A 12,715-nucleotide genomic window follows, 5' to 3' on the forward strand; every position below is an offset into this window, starting at 1 on the left:
ACACTATTCTAAGCACTATTATTAGTTCTACCTGCCCGTTGTTCCCCCTTCCTTAATTCAGGTGAAAACAAATAGGTATTTTCCTGTTCATGACTAAACCTTCCCTGACTGGTTCTGGATTGAGGTGTTGGTAGTGTTCTTCCATTTTGGGACAGTATTTTCCCTTGCCTAGCCCTGGGCACAGGCATTTTCTTACTACCCTTCTCAGTCATAGGGTCTATCTTGTGACAACATATACTACTGACCTGGGATTTTTTGCTTTCAATAGGACAACGATGAGGTTGTAGAATTCTCAGATCCCAAAATAATCTCTCAATCAAGTCACCATTTATAAGACTGAAAATTAAACATAAAAATATTATTGTTAGTTTAATATCCAAGTTTTAATTTTTTCTATTTTAATACCTAACAAGCACTATAAACATGGAGGCACTAAGTAAATTGAATATATTTTTCTGGAAAGCCTCAAAAATGGCATATCTCTGGATAGTGGTTCTCAACCTAGTCCCTGGATCATACCTTTCCAGTCAGGATTTCAGAATATCTACAATAAATATGCATGAAGATCTATTTGCATATAATGGAAGTAGTGCTTGCAAATTTATCTCATGTGTCAGCAGCTTTTGATGCAGTAGATCTAAGCATTCTGTTACATAAGTTACAGAAGGGTGGAATAGAGGTGTGGTATTAAAATGGTTTCATTCTTTGCTAACAAATCATAAATTTGTGGTAAAGATTGGAGGGGGAATATCCTCTGTAATGTAAGTTAAAAAAAAAAGAGTGTCAAGGGTGTTCATGCTATCGGCACTATTATTTAATGTATACGCTGCATCATTGGAGCAAGTATTGGAGAATTTGGATGCACACTATTGCATTTATGAGGATTATACACATTTCTTTCCAGTAAAGATAGGATGAGTTATGTGGTTAAATTGTCAAATTGTATGATGGAAGCTGGAAAATGGATGGATGAAAACTGATTTGTATTAAACTTGCAAAAAACTGAATATCTCTTTCTTCAGAGTGAGCTCCAATTACCATTGGGGACAATGAACAGTTATTGCATGTGAAGGAGATACAGATGCAAGACATAACATTGTCCATTTTTCCGCATATGAGGTTGCTGGGGGTCTATTTACACACCTGACTTACAATGCAGGAACAAATTCTACAAGTTGTGAAGGGAACATTTCTAAAGATGCAGTAGCTGATTTTCAGACAGTGATCCAGAGTCTGGTCATTTTAAAATTATATTTTTGCAATACGCGGCTTTTAGGCATTGCTAAATCTAAAGTACGAGCTCTGTAACTAGTGCAAAATACGGCAACAAAAATGATCACTGGGGCATCTCAATATCAACATATTTCTCCGGTGTTAAAACAATTACACTGGTTGTCAGTTATATCAAGTAGAATATGGGGAGGCACCTTGGTATGTGACACAGATTTTAAAGAAATATTGTGACCAACCAGGCTCCGTGCCCACTTTGGTCCCCTTTAAGAGCCAAAAGAAGATCAGTGTTGTGGTTAGAAAAGCACACCAAAAGCACAGATTATATTCCCTGACTGATTTGGCTGCCTATCCTGAGGGAACCACTCCTGAGCATGAACCCTGTCAGGATGCCATGAATAACAGAGATTGAAATTATGCACAGTCAGAAAACAGCTGTCTGTAAACCTTTTCCCAGCATTGTGCACAATGACCACAGGAGCTGCCCAAGAGAGCCAAGTCCCAGGTCAGATATATACAGGTTTGGGCGGGGCTCATACACTGATAAGCAGGGAACTTTCATACCAGATGGCAGAAGAGGAAGACTTCCCAGAGAGTGAACCTAGCTGCGATACCACCAGAAAGAAGATTTTCTGCTACAGCACCTACATTGTGGAATTCCTTACCCTCGCATCTCCGAGAAGAAATACCTATGAACAAATTTACAGTTAACCTATAGACTTTCCTTTTTAAGGATGCATATGACAAATAATCTCCAGACTTTAGGAAGAGCATATCCCCCTCCTTCTGTATTGACCTTTACTGTCTCTTTCTCTTATCGCAAATTTTATTTCCCCCTTATCCCCTTGTTTCATTATTTCACTTAAGTCTGTTGCTGTCTAATTATGTTACCATTTGATTTTATCTGTCATGATCTTGTATACTGCCTAGACAATTTTTTAAGCGGTATATCAAATTTTAAATAAAACTAGGAAACTTGGATAAGTGGGGGATGGGCATTGTGCTGAAGAAGAAACTGTTTGTGTTTCTAAAGTACTGAGCTTTCTTTCTTGTTTACCATTTTATTTTGGCTCAGCAAGAAGCTGAGGATTATTTGAGAGGAGTCTGCTAATATATCTTGGGAAGGGATTTATGAAAGCTTTAAGAAGCCATAGAAAGCAAACTCAGCAATCCTCCCTGTCCAGCTCTCAGTAGTTGGAGACTTCAGCTGTTTTAAATCAGAACCAGTTGAACAGACATTGTGAGGCAATGCCAATGAACTGTGTTAGTAAAGACTGTTGTCCATTGGAGATTACATAGTAACATAAAACATAGTAGACGACGGAAGAAAAAGACCCGAATGGTCCATCCAGTCTGCCCAACCAGATTCAATTTAAATATATTTTTTTTCTTCTTAGCTATTTCTGGGCAAAAATCCAAAACTCTATCTGGTTCTGTGCTTGGGTTCCAACTACTGAAGTCTCCATCAAAGTTAACTCCAGCACATCTACACCCTCCCAGCCATTGAAGCCCTCCCTAGCCCATCCTCAACCAAAAGGCCAAATACAGACAAAGACCATGCAAGTCTGCCCAGTACTGGCCTTAGTTCTTCAATATTTACTATTATTTTATGATTCTAGATCCTCTGTGTTCATCCCATGCTTTTTTGAACTCTGTCACTGTTTTCCTCTCCACAACCTCTCCCGGGAGCGCATTCCAGGCATCCACCACCCTCTCCATAAAATAGAATTTCCTTACACTGCACTTGAGTCTACTACTGCTCAACCTCAAATTATGTCCTCTGTTTTTACCATTTTCCTTTCTCTGGAAAAGATTTTGTTCTACGTTAATACCTTTCAAGTATATGAACGTCTGAATCGTACCTCCCCTGTCCCTCCTTTCCTCTAGGGCAGTGGTAGGCAAACTCATTAGTCAAAAGAGCCAAAGATCAGCAGTACAACGATTAAGATTTCTTTTGAGAGCCAAATTTCTTTTCAAGAACCATGATTTTAGGAGTTGGTTTAAATTACCTACTAACATTAAATAAAACTAGATATCATAATAATAATAATTTTATTTGGAAATGTACCAATTCCTCTTTGCCATATGTGATTGTTGGTTGTTATTCTTTTTGCCAATAAAAACAGATTTCAAATAAAAATCTTTTTCTACCTTTTGTCGTTTCTGCTTTAATCATCTTGTCTTCAATCACTTCTTTCTAGCTAGCATCTCTCCTCTCTCTGTCTTCCATGCAGCATCAGCTCCTTCCATGTCTTCCCTCTCTCTCTGCACCTGCCATCCACTGTCCGCCCTCTCCCCGTTCCATATGGCATCTTGCTTCTTTCTATGCTCCTTCCATACACATGGCATCTTCCTTCTTTCTATGCTCCTTCCATAAACTGTCTATCTTGTGCCCCTTCTCTCCTTTGTACATGATTCATTTCAGCTCTGCCACCTCTCCATTTTTCTCTGTCATCACCCCCTCCCCTATGCTCTGGCATCTCTCTCTCTTCTTTCCTTCCCACGGTCTGGCATCTGTTTCCCTTCCCTGATTCCCTGGCATCTTTCCTTTCATCTCTCCCTCCCCATTCACGCTCTGACATCTCTTCCTTCCTTTTCCCTTGGTCTGGCATACCTTCCTCCTTCCCTCCATGCCTTGGCATATCTCCCTCCCTCTCTTCCCCCATGCCCTGGCATCTCTTCCTCCCTCCCTCTCTTCCTTCCATGACCTGGCATCTCTTCCTCCCTCCTTTCCCTCCAAGCCCTGGCATCTACTTTCATTAATTCCTTTCCTTCCAGTTGGGTGCAGCAATTCTCTCTCCCGCTGCTCCCTTTCCTCCTTCTGTCACCCCATCCCTGGTCGGCAGTTCAGCCCCTAAGTGGGTGCTTCAAGACCTGGCATCATGAACTTATTCAGGCAGCAGCAGCATTCACAATTTGCTGCTGTTGCCGGCTTCGGGCCTTCTTCCCTGTTGGATCCTGCCTTCATGGAAACAGGAAGTAGGCAGGACTCAGCAGAGAGGAAGGCCCAAACCCGGCAACAGCAGCTAATTGTAAACGCTATTGCTGCCTGAAGTTAAAGATGGCAGGCCTTGGAGGACCCAGGGCAGACAGCTTCTCTCCCTGTAGTTAGGGCCCCTCTGAAAAGGAACATTTAGCTCTCCCTCCCATGCGAACCCCGCCGACCCACCACGAGATGACCGACAAAACTCCCTCCAGCACTCGTCGGCAGCCGCAGCACTCTAAACATGCTGCTTTGCAGTTTGCGGCCTTCTGCAACTGAGTACCCCAACCACAGACCTCCCTAGGTCCACCTAAGCTCTGCCCCTGATCCCATCCCCTTTACTAATTGTAAAGCAATTTTTTCCATTCATTTTTCATTTACATACAATATGCACAGCAGATATAAATTCTCAAAACTGGCACATTTCAATCACTATATTGAAAATAAAATCATTTTATCTACCGGGTGCTGTAATTAGCTTTAAAGATGAGACCGGGAGGCCAGGGGGGAAGCCAGAGGAAGGGGGAAACATGCAGGTCTTCGGCAAATCGGGCAGCGCTGGCACTGTACCATGTAGCGAAATCAGCTGGAAGTCTCTTCTTCCTCAGTGTGCCACGACACACTTGGAATCTCAGAAGGCACACTAGTGTGCCTTGGCACACAGTTTGAGATACACTTCTCTAGGGTATACATATTCAGGGCTTCCAGTCTCTCCTCAAACGTCTTTTGGCGCAAACCTCCTATCATTTTCGTTGCCTTCCTCTGGACCGCTTCAAGTCTTCTTATGTCCTTCATCAGATACGGTCTTCAAAATTGAACACAATACTCTAAGTGGGGTCTCACCAATGACCTGTACAGGGGCATCAACATCTTCTTTTTTCTATGGGCTACGCCTCTCTTTATAAAGCCCAGCATTCTTCTGGCAGCAGCCACCACCTTTGTCACACTGTTTTTTCACCTTTACATCCTTGGACACTATCACCCCAAGGTCCCTCTCCCCGTCTGTGCATATCAGCCTCTCACCTCCCAGCATATACGGTTCCTTCTGATTCTTAAACCCAAAATGCAATACTCTGCATTTCTTTGTATTGAATTTTAGTTGCCAGATATTAGACCATTCCTCTAATTTTTGCAGCTCCTTTTTCATGTTTTTCACTCCCTCCTCAGTGTCTACTCTGTTACAAATCTTAGCATCATCCGCAAAAAGGTAAACTTTTCCTTCTAACCCTTCAGCAATGTCACTCACAAACATATTGAACAGGATCGGCCCCAGCACCGAACCATGAGGTTGAAAACAAGGACATTTTTGGTTATTAAAAAGCCTATGCCCAAGAGCGAGCTTGGGTGTTGTGCCTCTTTTGCCTAAGGGAAGCTTATTTTCAGTGAACTGTGTTTGTGCCTATTTTTTCCTTTGAGGAATGCTGCACCTATTTTTTTTTTCTTTACCTAACTGCAGTGCTGCTTATGCCTATTTGTTTTGAAAAATAAAGACACAGCATTAGATGAACTGCAAGACTGTCTAATTTGAGAATGATCTACTTAACTGGGTTTTGCATTTGTATCCTGACAAGATACATGTAGGGCTCTTCCTCTATTGGGAAGCACACTGGTCTATTGTTTGCCACCAGCCAGGGTCCCCGCCAAGCAGTCTGCGGCGACAATATTTACCATCATATTCTTTGCGATCGCAATCTGCAATGAGACTATCCCTTGAGCATGTACAGGAGATACATTTTAAGAAAACGTGAGTAACAGCAATATCAGTGGCCTGTCCAAAGCTATGGAATTAAGACTTATGTAAAAATTTGAAACACTTTAAAGCATTATTAAAAACACATCTTTTTGTTCAGGCATTCCATTAGGCTGGGGGATTTTCTATAGTAGATTTGCATGACTGATTATCTGAGAACTGTAATTTGTGGTGGTTTGACATTTGTGATGTATTGATTTCCTGTTGACTTGGCTTATGCATGTTTTATTGTAATCCACTTAGGTTTTAAGTGGAATAGAAATTTAAAAAAAAAAAATAAATTGTAGATATCTAAAAATCCAAGTGACTAGGCGTGCTCCAAGGACAGTACTGAGAAGTGCTATAGAAATAATTAATAGTAGTAATCTAGACTAACAATAGTAGTAGTAGAGGTGGTGACATAGTAACATAGTAGATGACGGCAGATAAAGACCTGAATGGTCCATCCAGTCTGCCAAACCCGATTCAATTAAAATTTTTTAATTTTTTCTTCTTAGCTATTTCTGGGCAAGAATCCAAAGCTCTACCCGGTACTGTGCTTGGGTTCCTACTGCCGAAATCTCCATTAAAACCTATTCCAGCCCATCTACACCCTCCTAGCCATTGAAGTCCTCCCCAGCCCATCCTCTACCAAATGGCCATATACAGACACAGACCGTGCAAGTCTGCCCAGTACTGGCCTTAGTTCAATTTTTAATATTATTTTCTGATTCTAAATTCTCTGTGTTCATCCCACGCTTCTTTGAACTCAGTCATAGTTTTACTCTCTACCACCTCTCTCGGGAACGCATTCCAGGCATCCACCACCCTCTCCATAAAGTAGAATCTACCACTCATTAACCTCAAATTATGTCCTCTGGTTTTACCATTTTCCTTTCTCTGGAAAAGATTATATTCTACGTTAATAGCCCTCCCCAGCCCATCCTCCACCAAATTTCTGCATTTCAAATTTGGTGCATTTCTGCTCTGCTTTCCTCTCATGGAACTGTGGTATTCCCATTCTTTAACTGACAAAGTTAAACACAACATAACATATTCATCCGGCGGTGATTAGTGAGTATTTAAATCACTGACTGCCACCAGCTAAAAGGAGAAATTAGGTTCTTACCTGCTAATTTACTTTCTTTTAGCTTCTCCAGACCAGTATAGGAAATCTTACAAGCAGGTATATATCTCATCATGACCAGCAGGTGGAGACTGAAAACAAAACTGTGGAACATAAGAACTGCCGCTGCTGGGTCAGACCAGTGGTCCATCCTGCCCAGCAGTCCACTCACGCAGCGGCCCCTAGGTCAAGACCAGTGCTCCAAATGAGTCCAGTCTCACCAGTTTAGCATGAACTTGTCCAACTTTGTCTTGAAACCCTGGAGGGTGTTTTCCCCTATAACATACTCCGAAAGAGCGTTCCAGTTTTCTACCACTCTCTGGGTGAAGAAGAATTTCCTTATGTTTGTACGGAATCTATCCCCTTTCAACTTTAGAGAGTGTCCTCTCGTTCTCCCTACTTTCGAGAGGGTGAACAGTCTGTCTTTCTCTACTAAGTATATTCCCTTCAGTATTTTGAATGTTTCGATCATATCCCCTCGCCAGTGGTGGACGCGGTGGTCTCAGCGATTGCTAGGCAGCATACTGTGCCTGTTGAGGGCGGTTCTGCCTTACGGGACTCTGAGAAGCGTAAGTTGGAGACCATTCTTAAATAGAATTTTGATGTCTCTGCCTTGGGTGTCCAAGTGGCTATTTGTGGGGGGCTGGTGGCTCGCGCCGTGTTTTGGTGGGCCGAGCGTGTCCTGGATCGTGAATCTGATGTCTGGTCCTTGGTGGATCAGGATGTGGCAAAGATTGAGATGGCTGCCTCATTCCTCTCAGATGCTCTCTTAGACTTGGTGCGGATGTCTGCCAAGTCTATAGCTTTTGAAGCGGCCGATCGACATACCTTGTGGCTTTGCACTTTGTCAGCGGATGCCGCGTTCAAAACTAAACTTGCTAAATTTCCGTTCGGAAATTTTTTGGAGAGGATTTTTGGAGAGGATTTAGATAGGTTGGTTCAGACTCTGACAAACTAAGGTGCTCCACCTGCCTGAGGACCATGCCCGCCCAGCGTCTTGGGGTGCCACTGTCCGTGGGCATCTGCGGGAGCTCTGCAAATACTGCCCTGGGCATGAGGCTGCTACTTTCCAGGCTTCAGGGTTTTCCCAGGGTCGATTTTATCAGTGCATGCAGTCCTTTCGGGGGCCCGTCAGAGGGCTGGGAATCCCTCCTCCGGTTCTCCCACTGCCCATCCTGCCCAATGACTCTTTGCCAGCGCTCCCTTTCATTCTGGTGGGTGCCCGGCTGTACGAGTTTTTCCCCAAGTGGGCCGAGATCACGTCCAATCAGTGGGTCCTGGAGGTGGTACAGGATGGTTATGCTTTGGAGTTTGCCCGCTCTCTGCCAGATCATATTCTAGCCTCTCCGTGTCAGGCGGCATGGAAGATGTAGGCCTTTCGCCAGACCCTTCAACGCTTGCTCGATCTCAAAGCAGTTGTTCCAGTACCCCCTCAGGGGTGTGGCACCGGCAGGTATTCAAGTTTCAAGTTTAATAGTTTTTTTGATTAATTGCTTAATCATACTTCTAAGCGATGAACAGTTTAAAAATTACATATGAAGGGAAACAGTACAATAAAAGACAAAATTTAAACAATGACAAGGGATTAAAATTTAACTTAACATACTCATAACATTGGGTAAAGGAGGAGTGAAATACAAATCAATAAAGAAACAATAAGGGAAAGATACAGAAGGTAAACAAAATAACAATAATGCAATTTACTTTGTGGTGCCCAAGAAGGCGGGGACCTTTCGGCCCATCTTAGATTTAAAAGGGGTCAACAGGGCTCTCAATATTCCCTCTTTTCGCATGGAAACACTGCGGTCTGTCATTCTGGTGGTTCAGCCGAGGGAGTTCCTGACTTCTCTCAATCTGACAGAGGCCTACTTGCATGTTCCAATTTGGCCCTCCTATCAGCGCTTCCTTCGCTTTGCGATCATGGGTCAGTGCTATCAATTCTGTGCACTTCCTTTAGGCCTGGCCACGGCTCCCCAGACATTCACCAAGGTTATGGTGGTCGTCGAGGCGGCCTTGAGGACAGAGGGCATTCTGGTGCATCCCTACCTAGATGAAGTTGTTTCAGGAGAGCACCCGGGTTACGGCTCGGGTGGTGGAATTTCTGCAGTCGCTTGGATGGATGGTCAACCTTCTTTCCAAGAGTATGTTGGTCCCATCTCAGCGTCTGGAATACCTTGGGGTTCTGTTCGACACCTCCTTGGGTAAGGTCTTCCTTCCAGAGGCCCGGGTATGCAAACTGTAATCTCCGATTCGCCTGCTTATGGCATCCCGGTGTCCTCGGGCGCAGGATTTCCTCCAAATCTTGGGGGTCTATGGAGGCTACCCTAGACGTAGTAAGGTGGGCGCGGGTCCACATGTGTCGTCTTCAGCATGTTCTGCTTCGGAAGTGGTTGCCCCAGAGGCACAGTTTGGATCTCCCTGTTCCTTTGAGAGGCTTGGTGTGCTGCAGTCTTCGTTGGTGGCTCCATACCTCTCATCTTGTTCAAGGGACGAGTCTGGATCACCCTCAGTGGACGGTGCTTCTCATGGATGCCAGTCTCCTCAGTTGGGAAGCTCAGTGTCTGGGTCACTCAGCTCAGGGCACCTGGTCCACAGAGGAGGTGTCCTGATCGATCAATGTGCTTGGGTTGTATCAATAGAAGTTTCGTCAGCAGAAAGCCTGAAGTCATAATGCCGTTGTACAGGGCAATGGTGAGACCTCATCTGGAGTACTGTGTGCAATTCTGGAGGCCACATTACAGTAAAGATGTGCGCAGAATTGAATCGGTTCAGCGGACTGCCACCAGGATGATCTCGGGGCTCAAGGGTCTCTCGTATGAAGAGAGACTGAACAAAACTGCAGCTCTACACTCTCGAGGAATGTAGGGAGAGGGGAGACATGATAGAAACATTTAAGTACCTCACGGGATGTGTCGAAGTGGAAGATGATATTTTCTTTCTCAAGGGACCCTCGGCCACAAGAGGGCACCCGCTCAAACTCAGGGGCGGAAAATTTCATGGCAACACCAGAAAATATTTCTTCACAGAGAGAGTGGTTGATCATTGGAACAAGCTTCTAGTGCAGGTGATCGAGGCAGACAGCGTGCCAGACTTTAAGAATAAATGGGATACCCATGTGGGATCCCTACGAGGGTCAAGATAAGAAAATTGGGTCATTAGGGCATAGACAGGGGGTGAGTAAGCAGAGTGGGCAGACTTGATGGGCTGTAGCCCTTTTCTGCCATCATCTTCTATGTTTCTATGGAGACCAGAGCCGTCCATCTGGCGCTGTTAGCCTTCCACTCCTTGTCGGGCAAGTCAGTCTGAGTTCTGTCGAACAGTGCCACAGCAATGACCTATGTCAATCATCAGGGGGGCACCAAGAGCACTCAGCGCGGGAGGCGGCTCTGCTCATGGTCTGGGCAGAGTCCCACCTTCAGGACATCTCAGCCTCTCATATAACCAGAGTGGAGCATGTTCAGGCGGATTTCCTCAGTCGTCTTATGCTAAATCCCGGAGAGTGGTGTCTAAGCTACGTGGCCTTTCAGTTGATAGTGCAGTCATGGGGTCAGCCCCTCGTGGACCTGATGGCCATGAGTGTCAACGCCAAAACACCCTGCTTCTTCAGTCATCGCAGAAACGGTCAAGCTGGGGGTCTGGATGCTCTGGTTCAACCATGGCCAACAGAGGGGCTGTTGTATGTGTTCCCTCTGTGGCCTTAGTGGGCAGAGTTCTTTTCCGCGTTGTTCATCACCCGGGCCTTGTGATTCTGGTGGCTCCAGATTGGCCCTGACGTCCGTGGTATGTGGATCTGGTGTCGGATTCTCTGCCTCATTTGCCCGATCTGCTGACTCAGGGCCCTTGCCCATGTTCAATCCGGGTCCTTTTTGTCTTACGGCTTGGCTCTTGACAGGGAATGCCTAGGTAAGAAGGGGTATTCAGATGAAGTGATCTCCACCCTCTTGTGGTCTAGGAGACTTTCCACATCTCGGGCTTATGTGCAGGTGTGGCGTTTCTTTGAAGACTGATGTGGGGGCGCATGGAGTGGTCTCTTTTCACGCTTCTCTGCCTAATATCTTGGAGTTCTTGCAGAATGGCCTGGCTTGGTTTTCTCTCCGGGTTCCGCTGTCGGCCTTTCGGGGGTTGTTACGGGGTCAGCGATTGTCTACCATTCCTGAGATCGTTCGCTTCTTGAAGGCAGTCAAATTGCTCAAGCTTCACATGCAGCCGTCTGTTCCCTCTTGGGATTTGAATCTGGTCCTGTCCGGGCTGGTGCGACCCCCCCTTTTGATCTTTTGGGTGCCTGATTGTTGAGGGACCTTACTCTTATGGTGGTCTTCTTGGTGGCTATTACTTCTGCTAGACGTGTATTGGAGCTGCAGGCTCTCTCTTGTAGGTCAGCATTCCTGGAGTTTTCTAGGGAGCGGGTAGTGTTGAGACCTGTTCCTTCTTATCTGCCAAAGGTAGTTTCTCCTTTTCATGTCAATCAGGCAGTGGTCCTCCTGGTTTTGGGTAGTCGGGAGGGATCTTCTGAGCAGAAGCAGTTGTACAAGTTAGATGTCTGTCGGGTTCTTCGCTCTTCTGTGCAGAGGACACAGGAGTTCGGGAGATCAGATTATCCCTTCTTGTGGGTCCTCGTCAAGGGATGGCGCTTCTAGGGATATCATAGCTTGTTGGATCAGACTATTGCATCCGCTTCTCTTCTTCTGAACTGGACTGTTCTGGAATTTCTCAAGGCTCTTTCCACTCAGGGTCCAGCGGCGTCTTGGACTGAGTCTTCTTGGGTGCCTCCAGTGGACATTTGTAAGGCTGCTGTTTGGTTTTCCTTGTATTCCTTTGTCAGACACTACCATGTGGACGTTCAGGTGTGTCGGGACGCGGTGTTTGGTGAGCGTATTCTGGTGTCGGCCCTCCAGGGGTCCCACTTGTAAGATTTCCTATACCGGTCTGGAGAGTGCTAAAGAAGGAGAAATTAGGTTCTTACCTGCTAATTTACTTTCTTTTAGCTTCTCCAGACTGTCCAGCTTCTCCACCCTGTCTAGCTTCTCCACCCTGTCTATTGTCGTGTTGTTCTTGTGGGTGTTGCACATGCAGATTTTGTTTTTTTCTGTGAGTTCTAGTATTTTTCTAGGGCTGGGGAGAATTGAAGAACAGCAGCTATGGCTTGGCTGCCTTAGCTGGCGAGCTGTGGGGATATTTTCTTTCGGGGATCTATCCTCTTCATTTTCCAACAGCATTTGTGCAAATTAGTTATTATTCCTATTCGGAGTATTGTTTATTTCTATTTCAAGTTTTTGTCTATTCGGCAGACTGATAGGAATAGGGGAAGGTACCAATTGTATGCAATTGAGGGTGAAATATTCATGTGGATTAAAAACTGGCTGGAGCATAGGAAACAGAGAGTGGGGGTAAATGGACAATTCTCAGACTGGAAGAGTGTCAACAGCAGGGTGCCGCAGGGCTCGGTGCTTGGACCTGTGCTCTTCAACATCTTTATAAATGATCTGGACATTGGTACGACAAGTGAGAAGATTAAATTAGTGGACGATATGAAGTTATTCATAGTGAAGACACAGGGGGATTGGAAGATCTGCAATGTGACATAATCAAACTCGAGAAATGGGCATCAACATGGCAAATGAGGTTCAACATGGATAAGTGCAAAGTG

At 45.1% G+C, this 12,715-nt stretch overlaps 1 protein-coding gene across 3 annotated transcripts in view; it reads right to left on the reverse strand.

Moving 5' to 3' along the window:
- The window catches only part of RTTN (rotatin), a 385,080-nt gene that overhangs the window by 111,694 nt on the left and 260,671 nt on the right, over positions 1–12,715 (reverse strand). For all 3 annotated transcript variants that reach the window (XM_033934249.1, XM_033934250.1, XM_033934251.1), the window contains one exon: positions 246–336. In XM_033934249.1, the coding sequence (XP_033790140.1) occupies positions 246–336 (91 nt within the window). The remainder of the gene's footprint in view (positions 1–245; positions 337–12,715) is intronic.

Source organism: Geotrypetes seraphini, chromosome 2 (assembly GCF_902459505.1).
Source record: "Geotrypetes seraphini chromosome 2, aGeoSer1.1, whole genome shotgun sequence".
Classification (NCBI taxonomy): domain Eukaryota; kingdom Metazoa; phylum Chordata; class Amphibia; order Gymnophiona; family Dermophiidae; genus Geotrypetes; species Geotrypetes seraphini.